The 21,934-nt window shown below is 43.5% G+C and overlaps 1 protein-coding gene across 2 annotated transcripts; it reads left to right on the forward strand.

Moving 5' to 3' along the window:
• The first annotated feature begins 27 nt into the window (after positions 1–27).
• On the forward strand, positions 28–21,694 carry LOC128688589 (delta-sarcoglycan). 2 transcript variants are annotated; one of them, XM_053776472.2, is made up of 9 exons: positions 28–181; positions 9,441–9,700; positions 9,882–9,953; positions 11,023–11,200; positions 12,094–12,213; positions 14,135–14,207; positions 18,715–18,947; positions 19,459–19,562; positions 20,836–21,694. In XM_053776472.2, exons 1-9 carry the CDS (start codon positions 127–129, stop codon positions 20,914–20,916), a joined length of 1,176 nt encoding a protein of 391 aa, XP_053632447.1. In that variant the 5' UTR covers positions 28–126; the 3' UTR covers positions 20,917–21,694. The 2 variants fall into 2 exon arrangements, with proteins under 2 accessions (XP_053632447.1, XP_053632448.1); XM_053776473.2 differs by having other exon boundaries at positions 30–181; positions 9,495–9,700.
• The last annotated feature ends 240 nt before the right edge of the window (positions 21,695–21,934 follow it).

Genomic DNA, 21,934 nt, shown 5'->3' on the forward strand with positions numbered 1-21,934 from the left:
GCATGATGTTTGGCAAGGCTTGCAGACGGAGAGTGCCAGAGGGTGCCAGTGGGTGCCAGTGGGTGCTAGTGGGTGCCAGTGACAAGGAACTTGCTCCATTACACAGTGGAAAGTTAAACAACCAGGATGCTCTCCACTGAGCTTCGACACAACCACATTGGTGTCGGCACGAGGATTGTAGGTGGGTGGATGAGTGGGTGGGTGGTGTGGGTGGGTGGTGTGGGTGGGTGGGTGGTGTTGATGGTGTGGGTGAGTGATGTGGGTGGGTGGTGAAGGAAGTGGGTACTCGTGGTGGAAGTGGCGATAGGGTTGAATAGTGGTAGTGGTGGTAGATATAATGATTGTGGTGGCTGTATCACCACCACTACTACAACCACCACCACCACCACTGCGTCTCAGGCGAAATAGGTTGGCACCCATCCAATCCTCTCCCAGCCTTCTGCCCACACTCACTTGTTACCCCCCCCCCCAAAACACACACACACACAGCCAACGTCACTATCATCACTACCAATTTCACTATCTACATCACTAACAACGTCACTATCATCACTACCAACGTCACTATCAACATCACTACCATCGCCACTAAAAACATCACTAACAACGTCACTATCAACATCACCGTCGTCACTATCAACATCACTGCCAAAGTCACTATCAACATCACCACCATCGTCACTGTCAACATCAGTACGAACGTCACTATCAACATCACTACGAACGTCACTATCAACATCACTACGAACGTCACTATCAACAGCACTACCAACGTTACTATCAACATCACTACCAACGTCACTATCAACATCACCACCATCGTCACTATCAACATCACAACCAACGTTACTATCATCACTACCATCGTCACTATTAGCATCACTACCAACGTCACTATCAACATCACTACCATCGTCACTATCAACATCACTACCAACGTCACTATCAACATCACCACCATCGTCACTATAAACATCACTACGAACGTCACTATCAACATCACTACGAACGTCACTATCAACAGCACTACCAACGTTACTATCAACATCACTACCAACGTCACTATCAACATCACCACCATCGTCACTATCAAAATCACTACCAGCGTTATTATCATCACTACCATCGTCACTATCAGCATCACTACCAATGTCACTATCAACATCACTGCCATCGTCACTATCAGCATCACTACCAACGTCACTATCAACATCACTACCATCGTCACTATCAACATCACTACCAACGTCACTTTCAACATCACCACCATCGTCACTATCAGCATCACTACCAACGTCACTATCAACATCACTACCATCGTCACTATCAGCATCACTACCAACGTCACTATCAACATCACCACCATCGTCACTATCAACATCACCACCATCGTCACTATCAACAGCACTACGAACGTCACTGTCACATCACTACCAACGTCACTATCAACATCACTACCATCGTCACTATCAACATCACTACCATCGTCACTATCAGCATCAATACCATCGTCACTATCAACATCACCACCATCGTCACTATCAACATCACCACCATCGTCACTATCAACAGCACTACAAACGTCACTGTCACATCACTACCAACGTCACTATCAACATCACTACCATCATCACTATCAACATCACTACCATCGTCACTATCAACATCACTACCATCGTCACTATCAACATCACTACCATCGTCACTATCAACATCACTACCATCGTCACTATCAACATCACCACCATCGTCACTATCAACAGCACTGCGAACGTCACTATCACATCACTACCAACGTCACTATCAACATCACTACCATCGTCACTATCAACATCACTACCATCGTCACTATCAACATCACCACCATCGTCACTATCAGCATCACTACCATCGTCACTATCACATCACTACCAACGTCACTATCAACATCACTACCATCGTCACTATCAACATCACTACCATCGTCACTATCAGCATCACTACCAACGTCACTATCAACATCACTACCATCGTCACTATCAAACATCACTACCAACGTCACTATCAACATCGTCACTATCAACATCACTACCAACGTCACTATCAGCATCACCACCATCGTCACTATCAACATCACTACCAACGTCACTATCAACATCACCACCATCGTCACTATCAACATCACCACCATCGTCACTATCAACAGCACTACGAACGTCACTATCACATCACTACCAACGTTACAATCAACATCACTACCATCGTCACTATCAACATCACTACCATCGTCACTATCAGCATCACTACCAACGTCACTATCAACATCACTACCAACGTCACTATCATCACTACCAACGTCACTATCAACATCACTACCATCGTCACTATCAACATCACTACCATCGTCACTATCAACATCACTACCATCGTCACTATCAACATCACCACCATCGTCACTATCAACAGCACTACGAACGTCACTATCACATCACTACCAACGTCACTATCAACATCACTACCATCGTCACTATCAACATCACCACCATCGTCACTATCAACATCACTACCATTGTCACTATCAACATCACTACCATCGTCACTATCAACATCACTACCATCGTCACTATCAACATCACCACCATCGTCACTATCAACAGCACTACGAACGTCACTATCACATCACTACCAACGTCACTATCAACATCACTACCATCGTCACTATCACCATCACTACCATCGTCACTATCAACATCGCCATCGTCACTATCAGCATCACTACCATCGTCACTATCACATCACTACTAACGTCACTATCAACATCACTACCATCGTCACTATCAACATCACTACCATTGTCACTATCAACATCACTACCATCGTCACTATCAACATCACTACCATCGTCACTATCAGCATCACTACCATCGTCACTATCAGCATCACTACCAACGTCACTATCAACATCACTACCATCGTCACTATCAGCATCACTACCAACGTCACTATCAACATCACCACCATCGTCACTATCAACATCACTACCAACGTCACTATCTACATCACCACCATCGTCACTATCAACATCACCAACATCGTCACTATCAACAGCACTACGAACGTCACTATCACATCACTACCAACGTCACTATCAACATCACTACCATCGTCACTATCAACATCACTACCATCGTCACTATCAGCATCACTACCAACGTCACTATCAACATCACTACCAACGTCACTTTCAAGATCACTACCATCGTCACTATCATCACTACCAACGTCACTATCAACATCACTACCATCGTCACTATCAACATTACTACCATCGTCACTATCAGCATCACTACCAACGTCACTATCAGCATCTCTACCAACGTCACTATCAACATCACTACCATCGTCACTATCAACATCACCACCATCGTCACTATCAACATCACTATCAACGTCACTATCATCACTACCATCGTCACTATCAACATCACTACCATCGTCACTATCAGCATCACTACCAACGTCACTATGAACATCACTACCAACGTCACTATCATCACTATCATCGTCACTATCAACATCACTACCATCGTCACTATCAACATCACCACCATCGTCACTATCAACATCACTACCAACGTCACTATCAACATCACTACCATCGTCACTATCAACATCACTACCATCGTCACTATCAACATCACCACCATCGTCACTATCAACATCACTACCAACGTCACTATGAACATCACTACCAACGTCACTATGAACATCACTATCATCGTCACTATCAGCATCACTACCAACGTCACTATCAGCATCACTACCATCGTCACTATCAGCATCACTACCATCGTCACTATCAACATCACTACCATCGTCACAATCAACATCACTACCATCGTCACTATCAACATCACTACCAACGTCACTATCACCATCACTACCAACGTCACTATGAACATCACTACCAACGTCACTATGAACATCACTATCATCGTCACTATCAGCATCACTACCAACGTCACTATCAACATCACTATCATCGTCACTATCAACATCACTACCAACGTCACTATGAACATCACTATCATCGTCACTATCAGCATCACTACCAACGTCACTATCAGCATCACTACCATCGTCACTATCAACATCACCACCATCGTCCCTATCAGCATCACTACCATCGTCACTATCAGCATCACTACCATCGTCACTATCAACATCACTACCATCGTCACTATCATCACTACCATCGTCACTATCATCACTACCAACGTCACTATCAGCATCACTACCAACGTCACTATGAACATCACTACCAACGTCACTATGAACATCACTATCATCGTCACTATCAGCATCACTACCAACGTCACTATGAACATCACTACCATCGTCACTATCACTACCATCGTCACTATCATCACTACCATCGTCACTATCAACATCACTACCAACGTCACTATCAGCATCACTACCATCGTCACTATCAGCATCACTACCATCGTCACTATCAACATCACTACCAACGTCACTATGAACATCACTATCATCGTCACTATCAGCATCACTACCAACGTCACTATCAACATCACTATCATCGTCACTATCAACATCACTACCAACGTCACTATCAACATCACTACCATCGTCACTATCACTACCATCGTCACTATCATCACTACCATCGTCACTATCAACATCACTACCATCGTCACTATCATCACTACCATCGTCACTATCATCACTACCAGCGTCACTATCAACATCACTACCATCGTCACTATCAGCATCACTACCATCGTCACTATCATCACTACCATCGTCACTATCATCACTACCATCGTCACTATCAGCATCACTACCATCGTCACTATCATCACTACCATCGTCACTATCATCACTACCATCGTCACTATCATCACTACCATCGTCACTATCAACATCACTACCATCGTCACTATCATCACTACCATCGTCACTATCATCACTACCATCGTCACTATCAACATCACTACCATCGTCACTATCAGCATCACTACCATCGTCACTATCGTCACTACCATCGTCACTATCAGCATCACTACCATCGTCACTATCATCACTACCATCGTCACTATCATCACTACCATCGTCACTATCAGCATCACTACCATCGTCACTATCATCACTACCATCGTCACTATCATCACTACCATCGTCACTATCATCACTACCATCGTCACTATCATCACTACCATCGTCACTATCATCACTACCATCGTCACTATCAGCATCACTACGTAGCATCGTCACTATCATCACTACCATCGTCACTATCAGCATCACTACCATCGTCACTATCATCACTACCATCGTCACTATCATCACTACCATCGTCACTATCATCACTACCATCGTCAATATCATCACTACCATCGTCACTATCATCACTACCATCGTCACTATCATCACTACCATCGTCACTATCATCACTACCATCGTCACTATCATCACTACCATCGTCACTATCAACATAACTGTTAGTACCAGTACAAACACTGTTAGTACCAAGACAGTCTACAATACAAATATAAACATTACTAACAATACGAGCCCAAAATCTACTTACAGCACTAGCCTAAACATTAGTAATAATATCGTAAACATCACTTGCAATAACATCCTGAACATTACTAATAATGGTATCCTAACCATTACTTAAAATATTAATTTACTAACAATGTCATCGTGAGGTTAACTAACTCTGTTTTACTGTTTAACAAAAATTGGGAAACTGGGACTTATGTAACACAACAACAAGGCTGAAAATCCGAAGCCGATCAAAAGAGTCATTTTCCAGTGATCTCACGGAGTAAATTCATAAAAATAGTGGTAATAATGACATCCATAATTTTTAAAGTGTTGGAGGGGTAAGCCAGTGGAAGGCCTCAGTCAGATGACCAAAAGCTTCTGCGGTGGGTCATGATATGACTAAGAGCAGCGTCAGGAAACACTTGTCCTCTTTCCTGACTAATCTTACCTAACCTAACCTCCTCCAAGTTTTTTTTCAACGAATTTACTAAACTCAAAATTTTCTCGTCCGCGAACACGAAGGTAAACTTAAGAGGCGCCTGAGTTCCCCTATCTCCCATTATCATGTTTATTTTTTCTCCTATAATCTACTTTGTCCATAATTACTATCACATTTGCTTTGTCTGTTTCGTAAGGTGAAGTCCAGGATCTTTACTTAATTTATGGTATAACTTAACAGATCTTTGAGGATAGTTGTGTTGTAGAGGCAGGCAGGGTGGGGCAGGCAGGGTGGGGCAGGCAGGGTGGGGCAGGCAGGGTGGGGCAGGCAGGGTAGAGCAGGCAGGGTGGGGCTGGCAGGGTGGGGCAGGCAGGGTGGGGCTGGCAGGGTGGGGCTGGAAGGGTGGGGCTGGCAGGGTGGGGCAGGCAGGGTGGGGCAGGCAGGGTGGGGCAGGCAGGGTGGGGCAGGCAGGGTGGGCAGACAGGGTGGGGCAGGCAGGGTGGGGCAGGCAGGGTGGGGCGGGCAGGTTGGGGCAGGCTGGGTGGGGCAGGCAGGGTGGGGCAGGCAGGGTGGGGCAGGCAGGGTGGTGAAGGCAGGGTGGGGCAGGCAGGGTGGGCAGACAGGGTGGGGCAGGCAGGGTGGGGCAGGCAGAGTGGGGCAGGCAGAGTGGGACAGGCAAGGTGGGCAGGCAGGGTGGAGCAGGCAGGGTGGGGCAGGCAGGGTGGGGCAGGCAGGGTGGGGCAGGAAGGGTGGGGCAGGCTGGTTGGGGCAGGCAGGGTGGTGAAGGCAGGGTGGGGCAGGCAGGGTGGGGCAGGCAGGGTGGGGCAGGCAGGGTGGGACAGCAGGGTGGGGCAGGCAGGGTGGGGCAGGCAGAGTGGGGCAGGCAGGGTGAGACAGGCAGGGTGGGGCAGGCAGGGTGGGGCAGGCAAGGTGGAGCAGGCAAGGTGGGGCAGGCAGGGTGGGCAGGCAGGGTGGGACAGGCAGGGTGGGGTAGGCAGGGTGGGGCAGGCAGGGTGGGCAGACAGGGTGGGGCAGGCAGGGTGGGGCAGGCAGGGTGGGGCAGGCAGGGTGGGCAGACAGGGTGGGGCAGGCAGGGTGGGGCAGGCAGGGTGGGGCAGGCAGGGTGGGGCAGGCAGGGTGGGGCAGGCAGGGTGGGGCAGGCAGGGTGAAAGGTCACGGAATTTATCGGAGCCATTATTAGAATTCTGTGACTGGGGTCCTACAATCCTTTTTTTTCTTCTGGTCAGAGAGTTCCTGAACATGCTAACTGTTGCACGAAGCTTGCTCAAGTTACACTGCACCAGCATTCAAAATTTGAAACCAATCGAACGAGGCATTCTTGTGTTTTGAGAGATATTAGAGCGAAAAGTAAAAGAAAGAATTAAAAGGAAAAAAGGGAAGAAAAAATCTGGAAAACACTTAAAGGTCCACCTTGGGAATGTCTAATAATAATAATAATAATAATAATAATAATAATAATAATAATAATAATAATAATAATAATAATTTTTAAGCCATGGAAAAAATGCATTCTCTCAGTGTATATATACTGAATATACACACCTTTAGTATACATTCCGTGAGAAATATACATCAATATATATAGTATATGGTATAAACCTTGGTAATAAATACCGACAAGTTGGTTTAGAAAGACACGTAAGCAAACACTATGACATATTTATTAGAAAACGTTTCGGTCCTGGGACCTTGATCACTTCTAACATACAGAGGTAGAAAGGCATTATATATATATAGGCGGAGAGTGAGGTGTGACGCACGTGACCTGAGGAATGTCATAAGAACATATAAGAATGGAGGAACACTGGAGAAGGCCTACTGGCCCATGCGAGGCAGGTCCTTATCAAAACTGCCTCTGCCGTTATGTTATGTTCTTATGACATTCCTCAGGTCACGTGCGTCACACCTCACTCTCCGCCTATATATATAATGCCTTTCTACCTCTGTATGTTAGAAGTGATCAAGGTCCCAGGACCGAAACGTTTTCTAATAAATATGTCATAGTGTTTGCTTACGTGTCTTTCTAAACCATATATAGTATATATATATATATATATATATATATATATATATATATATATATATATATATATATATATATATATATATATAGATCAGTGTTTATATATATATATATATATATATATATATATATATATATATATATATATATATATATATATATATATATATATATATATATATATATATATATATGTCGTGCCGAATAGGCAGAACTTGCGATCTTGGCTTAAATAGCAACGTTCATCTTGCCATATAGGACAAGTGAAAATTTGTGTATGCAGTAATTTCGTCAAAATCATTCTGAAGCTAACGAAAAAAAATATATTTCACTGTATTTGTTTAGTATTAAATTATTGTAAACAAATCTAAAATATATTTAGTTGGTTTAGGCTAAAATAAATTGTTCGTTTTATAATAAGGTTAGGTAAGTTTTCTAAGATTCTTTTGGTGCAAAATTAAAAATTTTTATATTAACATAAATGAAAAAAATCTATCTTTAAACGTATAAGAGAAAATTTTAGAAAGGACTTAATTTTAAATGAGTTCTTGCTAATTGACCAGTTTTACATATTCGGCACGACATATATATATATATATATATATATATATATATATATATATATATATATATATATATATATATATATATATATATATATATATATATATATATATGCTCACCTGTGTATATGCACTGCGATATACACCTCTGTGTATATACACTGATATACACCACTTGGTTATATCCTTCATCTAGTAAAAGTGGAGAATGAGGTGGTGAGGAGAGAATAAAAAGAGAGAGAAGGTGGATGAAAGGAGAGGAGGAGAAAGGAGGAAAGGTGAAAGAGATGAAATTAAAGAAGACAGAAGAGGGGGGAGAGGTAAGTGAGATAATATAAAGAGGAGAAAGAAGAGATTAAATACGAGAAGGAAAGAGACAGAAGAGAATACTTCAACATGTAAAAATCTATCTGTCTGTCTGTCTGTCTGTCTGTCTGTTCGTTCTTTCCTTCGAACTAACGTGACAGGTGTCTTCCCCTTAAAAAGCCACGTAATTTTCCCCGTTTTCTAATATCATGTTCATTTTTCCACTATAATCTACCTTGTTCATAATTACTATCACATTTGCTTTGTCTGTTTCGTAAGGTAAAGTCCAGGATCTTACTTAATTCATAGTATAACTTAACAAATCTTCGAGGATATTTGTGTTGTAGAGGTCTGAACTTTTCTTAGAGGTCTGCAACAAAGCAAATGCGATAGTAATTATGGACAAGGTAGATTATAGTGGAAAAAATGAACATGTTATTAGAAGACGGGAGAACTTACGTGCCTCTTAACACGAATGGTAGTCAATACACAAGTCTTATTACAGGTGTTTCCCCCTCCTTCCTCCCAACAGGTGTGGTGCAGGGGTACCGGCGTCTTATTACAGGTGTCTTCCACCTCCCAACAGGTGTGGTGCAGGGGTACCGGCCACAAGTGGACTGGGGTGGTGAGACTGGCTCTGCCACCATCGTAGTCGGGGGCCACAACGTCCGTGTGGCCACCTCCGGGTGGCGCAGACGCTGCCTTTACACTCTCCTGGTGGCACTCCTGACACTCTCCGTCGTCAACCTCTCACTCACACTCTGGATCCTCAAAACTATCCACTTCAACGTGGTGAGTGGGGTGAGGGGAAGATGCAGGCGAGGAGAGACTGGGGAAGGGGGAGGGGATGAAAAATGAGAAAACGATATTAGAGATCTCATAAAATGATCATTTATATAAACATTCAGTATTGTATTGGTGTGTAACAGGTGTTGTAGATGATGTGGTGTTGATAGTGTCGGGTCTTCCACAGGACGGCATGAGTTTACTTCACGTTGTCGTGGGAGGCGTGAAGATGCAGGGTAAAACCTTGCTCATGGAGAAGGTAAGTGGTAGTGGTCATCATTCTATCATGCAGGAGGAGCCACATATCTATGGTGCGCCCAACAAAATAACCAGACTCTTGGATGCCACTACCGCCCGGCTCCGGCTGGGTTACAAGTATCTTTGAGAGCTTAAATCACCACCACCAGATGTAGACCAAACGAAATGTAAACTTTGCCAGATGGACTATTGTCACACCCTGCGTAATTATGTACTGCAGAGCGATAAAATTAATGAATTCAGAAAACTCACTCAGAAATGTTCAAGATATGTCAAAGTATTTTATCCACAGTGGTATATTACAAACCATTCTGGAAAAATACCCTGATTTTTCTCACTATAAATAAAGCTATTATTTGCATTAATAACTCATTGTAATTGTGATCAGGTGTAGATGTGTACATAGTTCATTACCTTTGTAACTTGTTCAGCTACCAAAACTTTGGAGTCCAGTCCCTGGACCCATTATGTACCTCTGTAATCTTTTTGACTACCGCCCACAGGATGGGTATGTGGGGCATAATAAAGATAATAAATTGACTGATGTTAGTAATAGTGGTGGTGATAGTGGTGGTGATAGTGGTGGTGATAGTGGTGATGATAGTGGTGGTGATAGTGACAGTGGTGGTGATAGTGGTGGTGATAGTGGTGGGGAAGAATTATTTTCATTATGACTCACGAAATCGTAATGACACGATTGCAACCAAACCATACCAGTGGATAACGCGACGGTCTGGAGTTTTGAGACACTCTGACCGCGGGTTCAATCCCGCCCGTGGTATGGTTTACTTTCATTATCTTTGAAAGTTAGAGGGAGGAACTAGTAGCAGTTATAACAAGATGTAGCAGTTATAAATATAAATTCAATTGATTTAACTACAGGTAGTCAAACTTAGATAAGAGTTAGTATTCCAGGAGAAGGACAAGTTTACCCCACTAATCATACATTCCACTTACTTTTCTGTCTTCGTCTCTTGCTCAGTCCTTTCTTGCTTATTCCCTGATTCCTTGCTATGCATTTGCACACTCCACTACCTGATATTACATCACCCTTCTCTGCTTCTCTTCAGGTATCAACAGCTAGCATCACCAGCAGAAGGGAGAAGAATTTAGTCATCAGCGGCTACCACAACCTATCTGTTTTCACCGTGCCCTTCCTGCCACCTTCCACAGCAGACGCCACCGATCAGGACCTACTGTCTGCCGGGGATGTTCCTCTCAGCCACACTTCTACTTTCCTACACCTCAGTAAGACGAGCTTCAACATGAAATATTATATCCTTGATAAATAAGATGCACGTGCAACAGTTACGTATCCTTATTCCGAAACGTTTCGCCTACACAGTAGGCTTCTATACAGAAGAGGCAGCAGAAGCAGTAAAGATGTCAATACAATGTAATCAGTCCATCACCCTCGAAGACGTAGTTTTGGGGTGGTCAGTCCCTCAGTCTGGGAAAGAGTTTTGCTCCATAGTCCGGAACAATATTCGAGACTGTGGAGCAAAACTTTCTTCCAGGCTGTGGGACTGACCACCTCAAAACTACATCTTCGAGTGTGATGGATTGATTACATCGTCTTGACATCTCTACTGTTTCTGCTGCCTCCTCCATATTCAAATGAAGAAGCCTACCGCGTAAGCCAAACGTTTCTGAATAAAGATACCTCACTGTTGAACATGCATCTTACTTACCATATTTACACCAAGTTATATCTTGCTTTAACTCGATCAACGACATCGAACAACAAAATAAATTGCGTTAGTTCCCTGGGTCTGGTAACGCCGGTCAAGCTTGCCTGACGCTCGTCCAGGGAAGATATTTTCACTCTTTCAGCAATTTAAACTTTCACGTTCTTTTCACCAAGAATCGTACTTGGGGGAGGCGCTTTATGACGACCTTTCGGTTCGTCTCTGGACCGTCCTAGACTTGACAATGGTCCAGGAAAGGACCTAGTCTTCGCCATACGGTTCTTCTCCTCGGTGCGATGTTTGGCAAATTGTTTCAGCGATGGTATTGCGAGTTTTTAGTCATCCACGTTCTTTTGAAATGAGCTTAGCAGTGTACAGTGATTCTTTTTATACTGTACGTTATGTGACCTCCGCTCTATCTATCTTCCCTGCTTCCCTGACCTGACTCCGTAGATGTGGATAACGTGTTGGCTGGGACACACAAGTTCAAGGTTCGTGGACCGCACGGAGAGCATCTGTTCCAAGCCTCTGCCAGTGGAAGCAGTGTTGGCGCTGAGAGACTCACCGTCACAGGTAAACCCAGACACCCACCGTCACAGGTAAACCCAGACACCCACCGTCACAGGTAAACCCAGACACCCACCGTCACAGGTAAACCCAGACACCCACCGTCACAGGTAAACCCAGACACCCACCGTCACAGGTAAACCCAGACACTCACCGTCACAGGTAAACCCAGACACCCACCGTCACAGGTAAAGCCAGACACCCACCGTCACAGGTAAAGCCAGACACCCACCGTCACAGGTAAACCCAGACACCCACCCTCACAGGTAAACCCAGACACCCACCCTCACAAGTAAACCCAAAAACCCACCGTCACAGGTAAACCCAGACACCCACCGTCACAGGTAAACCCAGACACCCACCCTCACAAGTAAACCCAGACACCCACCGTCACAGGTAAACCCAGACACCCACCCTCACAAGTAAACCCAGACACCCACCGTCACAGGTAAACCCAGACACCCACCGTCACAAGTAAACCCAGACACCCACCCTCACAAGTAAACCCAAAAACCCACCGTCACAGGTAAACCCAGACACCCACCCTCACAAGTAAACCCAAAAACCCACCGTCACAGGTAAACCCAGACACCCACCCTCACAGGTAAACCCAGACACCCACCCTCACAGGTAAACCCAGACACCCACCCTCACAGGTAAACCCAGACACCCACCGTCACAGGTAAACCCAGAGACTCACAGTTCCCAGTACTCCTTAACACAGTTTCGAGTTAGTCTTATATTTCAATAATTCTCTCGTCTATAATGAGGCATCAAGTAGTCAAGAGCAATGTACACACATACAATATACATACATATATATATATATATATATATATATATATATATATATATATATATATATATATATATATATATATATATATATATATATATATATATATATATATATATATATGCAAAACAACCAGTGTGAAAGAGTAGTGAAATTACAAGTGCTTTCGTGACTACTCACATTATCAAGGAACTATGAAAGTAATATATCAAAGGAAGGCAATTAAAGGGCTTAAACCACACCTCACAGTCAACCCCCACAACAAAGAAACACCTGACGCGCGACAATACCGGACTCATAAGAAAAGAGGAACACTGTAGTAGGTCCGCTGGTCCAACTAGGCAGGTCCTCACGTCATCCCACTAACAAAATATTCTACCCAAGAAATAAGGTTTATTATTTGTCCAATGTATTATTAAACTTTAACCAAATTTTATTAATTGTAAATGAGTCTAATTTATATAACCTAAGGAAATATTCATATTATTTTCAAAACTGCTTTTTATGAAACAAGATTCAATTATATTCCTGTCGACCATGGACTTGCTTGATACTACTTTCTCAACTTTTTGAAAATCAATTGGATGGTTAAAATCTCTTACATGAATAAATAGAGCATTGGAATCTTGTCCAGTTCTAATGCTATATTTATGTTGTTTTAATCTTAGTTCGAGATTTTTACCAGTTTGTCCGTAATAAACTTTATCGCAAATTTTACAAGGAATCTTATAGACACATCCATCAGCATTCTGGGGGGAATTCTTTATCAAAAGTTTTTTTTACTGTATCAAGATTTTTAAATACAACTTTAATATTAAAAGTCTTAAGAAGAGAAGGCATATCAACCAAGTTTGCATATTTTAAAATCACCTGTTTACTGTGATCTTATTGTATATATATATATATATATATATATATATATATATATATATATATATATATATATATATATATATATATATATATATATATATATATATATATATATATATATATAGCTGTATATATCTTAGTACGTCAGATAATGATGGGATATGTCGGTTTACATTAGTCTACACTAAACCTCACGCGCCTCGAACAATAACACGGAAGTTACCATATTGGTCTACTTTACTCTCTTATTCATTGCAGGTGATGAAGGTGCTGAGTTTGAAGGAACTATCCAGACGCCTCTGGTATATTCCCAGGGTGTCCACGAGCTCAGGTAAGTGTCCATAAGCTCAGTTAAGTCTTCATGAGCTCAGGTACAGTGTGTATATTAAATTGAACAGTGATGAAATAATATATTTATTTGGAATATTAATATTTATTTGAAAAATACACAACACTGATATGACAGATAATTGATTTAATAAGAGATATGACTGCTCTTTGTTTTGTAAGTATCTGCTACACGCTGCGGCATAGAATCGACCAATACTGAATACATTTTGGCAAGTCCGTCATGGTACCGAGTCCTAATAACAGCAACAATTAGCTTCTCCACGGCGTTTGGTTATTGATCATAGATTCTCAATTGGGTTGAGATCAGGAGAGTTTCCAGGACAATTTAGAACACTTAGTACACTCTCTGGAGAATGTCAGCATTTTTCTGGGAGTGTGGCATGGAGCAAGATCGTGTTGGAAAATGCCTTCACCATCAGGAAAGTCTCTAATCACATTGGGAAGCAAATGAGTTGACAAGACTGCCTTGAATGTCACTGCTCAGTTGGGTTTTTGTCTATTTTGGTTCGTCTTTGCTCCGTCTCACTATTACTGATCTGTATCCATGTACTTCAAAATGCGCCTCATCTGAAAATATAACTTTTCTCCATTCTTCTGTCATCCATCCCTTATGATCGAGTACACACTGCAGCCGCAGTCAATAATTGTTTCTTTATTGGCTTTCTAGCAGTTGTGCCAACTTCAAGGAGCCTTCATCGAACGGTTGCAGAATCAACATTTACGCCAGCTGAGGCCAAATTTCTCTGTAGATATTTGCTGGTTTTCTTGGGATCCTTCACACTGTTTCTTATGATAACCTTGTCATCATAAGATGTCTTGCGTTTTCTTCCACATTTTCCTCGACGCAGCGCTCCACAATCACCAGTGTCATCAGCTCTCTTCAGAATCCGACCAACAGTTGACTTTGCTAGGCTCGAATTTTCGGCGATCTGTCTGATACTCAAATCAGCAAGTTTTCTGTCAAAGAAACTGAACGCTTCCTAGGTGTAACATCCATCGTGAATTTCATTAGTTATCATGAATTGAAGGGTTGTCAGAAGTCAGTACCAAACTCTTCTGAAAAGAAAATAACCCAAACTATACTAATTAAGCCGGAGATTATGACATTATGAGAAAATCACAAAATTTACTCCTGTCACAGTTAATTTGCATACTACTGTAGGTGGCAATTTAAGCTTTCAGTTCTCACTCGTGTTCCTCAAGATAACATAAGGGTAGCTTTCAAGAACACCAGTGAAGAATTCCCGATCTTACACACAGAATATATCAAGCCCATATTGGAGTGCGCAGCGCCAGTATGGAGCCCCTTGCCTGGTAAAATATGTAAAGTAGCTAGAAAAAAGTGTTAAGGTTTGCAAGAAAACTAGTCCCAAATTTGAGAGGTATGAACTATGAGGGGAAGCTAGGGGAGCTAAACCTGGCGATACTAGAGAGAACCACCAGAAGCGACATGGGTATGGCTTACAAAATACTTAGAGGAATTGACAGGGTGGACAGGGAGAGTGTCTGAGAGACGGGATTTAGGTACAGGAGGTCACATATCAAAGTTAAAAGAACAGATAAACCACAGGGATGTTAAGAAACACTTCTTTAGACTTTGAGTAGTCAGGAAGTGGAATGATAGGACTCACACAGCAAGGAGTAAAACCAGTGGTGGCCAGCAGAGGGGCGGGACCAGGAGCTGAGTCTAGACCCCTGCAATCACAGCTAGATAACTACTATTGGATGAGCACACACATACACAAGCACACACAAACATACACACACACACACATACACACACACACATACACACACATACATACACACACACACACACATACACACACACACACACACACACACACACACACACACACACACACACACACACACACACACACACACACACACACACACACACACACACACACACACACACACATCGGCCTGACGACAATGGAGGACTGGAGGGTTAAGGGAGACATGATAACGACATACAAAATACTGAGAGGAATAGATAAGGTGGACAGAGACAGGATGTTCCAGAGAGTGGACACAGAAACAAGGGGTCACAATTGGAAGTCGAAGACCCAAATGAGTCAAAGAGATGTTAAGAAGTACTTCTTCAGTCATAGAGCTGTCAGGAAGTGGGATAGTCTGGCAAGTGATGTAGTGGAGGCAAGAACCATACATAGTTTTAAGACGAGGTATGATAAAGCCCATGGAGCACGGAGAGAGAGGACCTAGTAACAAGCAGTGAAGAGGCGGGGCCAGGAGCTGAGTATCGACCCCTGCAACCACAATTACACTTACACTTACACACATACCCAAGGGTAACAGACATAACGAGAAGGCCAGGACGAGCCCTTGGTTCACCCGCAGGTGTAGAGAGGCTAACTCCAAATGCAATAGAGAATGGAAGAAATACAGAGTCATAGGACTTAGGAGAATAAGGAGAGTAGTGGAAGAGCCAGAAATGAATATGCACAGGTAAGGAGCGAGGCGCAACGACAATACTAAAATGACATAGCAGCGAAAGCCAAGTCCGACCCAAAGCTGTTGTGCGGCCACAGCAGGAGAAAAACAATAGTAAAGAACCAGGTAAAGGCTGAAGAAGAGAGGAGAGCTCGTAAGAAATGACCGAAAAGTATGTGAGGAGCTCAACAAGAGATTTAAAGAAGTGTTCACAGTGGAGACAGACAGGACTCCAGAAATACGGAGTGGTGGGTTACATCATCAAGTGTTGGACACAATACATACAACCGAGGAGGAAGTGAAGAGGCTGCTAAGCAAACTAGATACCTCAAATGCGATGGGGTCGAATAACATCTCTCCATGGGTCCTGAGAGAGGGAGCAGAGGCGCTATGTGTACTACAATTAACAATCTTCAACACATCAATCGAAACAGGGCGACTACCTGAGGTATGGAAGATAGCAAATGTAGCCCCAGTTTTTAAAAGAGGAGACAGATACGAAGCATTAAACTGCAGACCAGTGTCACTGACATGTATAGTATGTAAAGTCATGGAGAAGATTATCAGAAGAGTGGTGGAACACCTAGAAAAGAATGAGCTTATCAACGACAAGCAGCACGGATTCAAGGAGGGGAAATCCTGTGTCACATACCTCCTGGAGTTCTACGACAAGGTGACAGCGGTAAGGCAAGAGAGATAGGGGTGGGTAGAGTGCATTTGTTTTGACTGTAAAAAGGCTTTTGACACGGTTCCACACAGTAGACTAGTGCAAAAGCTGAAGGACCAGGCAGGTATAACAGGGAAGGCACTGCAATGGATCAGAGAATACCTGACAGGAAGGCAACAGCGAGTCATGGTACGTGACGAGGTGTCGGAGTGGGCGCCTGTGACGAGTGGGGTTCTGCAGGGTTCAGTTATAGGACTGGTGCTGTTTCTAGTATATGTGAACGACATGATGGAAGGAATAGACTCAGAAGTGTCTCAATTTGCAGACGATGTGAAGTTAATGAGGAGAATTCAGTCGGAGGAGGACCAGGCAGGACTTCAAAGGGATCTGAAAAGGCTACAGGCCTGGTTTAGCAATTGGCTCCTGGAGTTCAATACTGCCAAGTGCAAAGTCATGAAGACCGGAGAAGGTCAAAGAAAACCGCAGACAGAATACAGCCTAGGGGGCTAAAGACTACAAATTTCACTTAAGGAACAGGATCTTGGGGTGAGTATAATACCGAACATATCTCCTGAGGCACACATCAGCCAAATAAGTGCTATAGCATATGGGCGACTAGTAAGCCTAAGAATAGCCTTCCGACAACTCACTAAAGAGTCGTTCAGGACTCTGTACACCGTGTACGTCCGGCCTATATTAGAGTATGCAGCACCAGTTTGGAACCCACACCTAGGCAAGCACGCCAGGAAATTAGAGAAAGCACAAAGGCTTGCAACGAGACTAGTCCCGGAGCTAAGAGGCATGTCCTACGAGGAGAGGTTAAGGAAAATTGACCTTACGACACTGGAGGACAGGAGGGACAGGGTCAACATGTTAACAGCATATAAAATACTGAGAGGAATCGACAAGGTGGACAGGGATAAGATGTTCCAGAGATAAGACACAGCAACAAGGGGACACAGTTGAAGGTTGAAGACTCAGATGAATCACAGAGATATTAGGAAGTATTTCTTCAGTCACAGAGTTGTCAGGAAGTGAAATAGTCTGGGAAGTGATATAGTGGAGGCAGGATCCATACATAACTTTAAGAAGAGATATGATAAAGCCCATGGAGCAGGAAGAGTGACCTAGTAGTGACCAATGAAGAGGCGGGGCCAGTGGCTGTGAATCGACCCCTGCAACTACAACTAGGTGAGTACACACACACACACACACACACACACACACACACACACACACACACACACACACACACACAGGGACGTTCACTAACTCTGCAACTTACCCTTGAAAGATATACAATTGAGGGATAGCCTTAGAGGAGCTTAAATTGCAAGTTGCTTGTGTGTCGTGTACTACACAGGTTGGAGAGCTGGACGCGGAGGGTGTCAGGAGAAGCGGCTCAGGAGGTGAGAGTGGAGGCTCGTGATGGAGACATCTCTGCTACCTCCCTGAAGGAGGCCTACTTGCAGGCACACCAGGGAGCCATCAGGATAGACAGTCCCAACATTTTCCTGCCGAAGCTGCCTGAGTACGGCGTCTTTCAGGACACCGGGGCGATGGAAAGAGACAACTCTGTCACCGAGACTCCTCAAGGTGTGTGTGACCAAGGTGATCCGACTCGTCTGGAAGCCAGGTGTAAACTCTACCTACTGACTCACCCTGACCAACAAGGTCTAGGATTTTGTACCTAATCTACTTCACTTTCACTCATTAAACCCATTATTATTTCTGTTCATTATTATTATTATAATTATTATTAATTATAGTCATTTTATTTATGGGGAAACACTAAATCGTGAAGGACAGTCAACACATGGGGACCGGGACGCTGTCAAGGTTGATCAAAGAAAGGCAAGAGTAGCTTCAAGTTCATTGATGGAGAACCCATCACTTCACCACTGGTGGTGATAGAAACCTATCACCGTATCAAGGGCATTACAAAGATTGCTTGACATTGCAAAATCATACTGGAACAAATAAACAAACGGTACCCACAGCTAGAGTACGGCGGGCTTGTGGTTTGTTCCATAGGTGGGACTGTGTGTGTCCGTTCTCTCTATCTCTCTCTCCCCGACGAAGTTTATTTTTATTTCCCTTGCTACAGAGAGCCAGATTCCAGCGCCCGAGGGAGAGAACATGCCCACCACACCCCTGCCGTCACCACCTTCCCAGGACGCTCACACCTTCCCTCCTGTGCGGGTGTACCAAGTAAGTGTGGGTAGTACGAGACAGAAACAAACCCACACACACACACACACACATACACACACACACACACACACATACACACACACACACACACACACACACACACACACACACACACACACACACACACACACACACACATACACGAGCGCTCAGGGTGGTATGATAAAAATACCGAGAGGAATTGACAGGGTGGACAGAGACAGACTTTTCAGGAGACGGCGGGAAAGAGGAATACTAGGAGGACCAGCCGGAAGATGAAAATACAGACGACTCACAGGGATGTTAGGAAGTATTTCTTCAATATCAGCGTAGTCAGGAAGTGGAACGACCTGAACAGTAGAGTGGCTGAGGCAGAAAGCGTACAATAAGGCTCTCTAAGCCAGGAGCGAACCCACTAGCAGCTAGCGAAGAGGTGGGGCCAGGAGGTGAGAAGTCGGCCCCTGCAATCATGTATATAGGTGGGTACACACTGGCAACACACACGCTGACAAATTCTGTTGCAGGAGAGAACACAAGCTTGACTCAGTCTAGGTTGCTGTAACATGCCTAAGTACCAGAGCTGAGGGATCTGCGCTAACAACATAGCCTAAAAACGCTAAATGCAACGACCTTTATAAGAGCGAAGAGCAGGGAGAGACATTATTACAGCGTAAAAGGTACTCAGAGTTATTGACAGGTCGACTAGAGTAAGACCGCTGGACACGCAAGGCAAGCGGTCAGGGGAACATAAATGGCAGGTAAAAGGAAAGATGAGCCACAAGGTAGTTAGGAAACACTTCATGAGCAGAGTGGTGAAAGTGGAGTGAGGCCGGCTAGGAGGTGCGACCAGGTGCATCAGAAAGTCATGGAAGAAAACTCCATTTTAGTAGTAAAATGTAAGGACATAAAAGAAAGGCTTAAAATAAAAACGCCGATCGATAGTGTGTTACGAGGCTGGGCCAGGAGCTAAGACTCAATCCCCATAAACAGTTAGTGAATACTTACGCAGAACAGCTTCTGCAGTATTTAATTCCGGCATTCAAAAACAGTTTAAGAGGGTAGGGTAGATAAAATTGGTCAGGAAACAGGACAGTGTGTTTCCTGACGCCGGTCTTAGTCATATAATGACCCGCAGCTGGAACTTTAGGTCATCTGACCGAAGCCTTCCACTGGCTTACGGGTCCACACCCCTTTAAAAATTAATAGTAGTTCAGTCAAAAGGGAAGATTAACGTAGACAAGGTGCAGGACTCTCTCCTGTCCCATGATTCTGACGACGATCTTCACTACAGGTGTGTGTGTGCCCCAGCGGACGGCTCTTCCTGGTTACTGCTTCCTCCGCCTGCGTTCCTGACGACGAGGTCTGTCGCTAGTGGGCATCGCTGAAGCTCCGCTTCCAAAACCCTCTTCCTTCTACAGTCACCACCTTTTCAGTGGATTGGCTTTGCAATCTTGTGCAAGTAGGATAGCTAGAACCAGTGTCAAGGAGGATAAAGGAGGTGCCCACGTACAGAAGAAGCCATGAGACGCCAGTATTGTTACATTGTTAATGTTTCTGGTGGCGAAGGGAGTCGGATTGTCATGTGAGGCACTGCTTCTGTCTGCTGCCTCCGTCTGCTGCCTCCGTCTGCTGCTTCCGTCTGCTGCCTCCGTCTGCTGCCTCCGTCTCAGATTGCATCTTGTCGCCATTTGCTACAAGAGGATGCTCTCTCATCTTCCTATTATCTCTCTTCTTCCACTATCCCTCACTCCCTCTTACTCTTCTGGACTCACTTAGTCTTTCACTTCTGACCTCAACAGTACAAGACGAAGTAATTACTACTGTGTATGGCGTATCTTGTACCTTCTCCTCTCCCTAACACCTTGCTCCACCTCCTCCAGGTGATGCTTGTCACTCCCTCAAGCATCATGTACTCCTCCAGGCACCAGAGTACACTTCAGCGTACTCACACAATAATAATGCGCATGTGGTACAAAATATCACCGGTGTCAGGATTCGAGAGTAGAATAATGATTAAGTTTACAGGTATAATATTTAGTTTTTTTAAACGTGTTTGTAGTTTTAAATACAATTCTAAACTGCATATACATTACTCATGTACATACGGTTACATTTGAAGTGTATATAATATTCGATGTATATATATATATATATATATATATATATATATATATATATATATATATATATATATATATATATATATATATATATAATGTAATTTAATTAAGTAAACATTATTGATGAGGTTTAATTACATTTTCGTATTTGTTGTAAAAATGTAATTTTTTTTTAATTTTTTTAATAAAACATTGAAAAAGAGACTTGTCCTCGACGCTGCCTTAATGACCTGGTGTAGTGGATAGACTTGAAACCTTCTGACCTCCTTG

Source organism: Cherax quadricarinatus, chromosome 13, assembly GCF_038502225.1.
Source record: "Cherax quadricarinatus isolate ZL_2023a chromosome 13, ASM3850222v1, whole genome shotgun sequence".
In the NCBI taxonomy this organism is placed as follows: Eukaryota; Metazoa; Arthropoda; class Malacostraca; order Decapoda; family Parastacidae; genus Cherax; species Cherax quadricarinatus.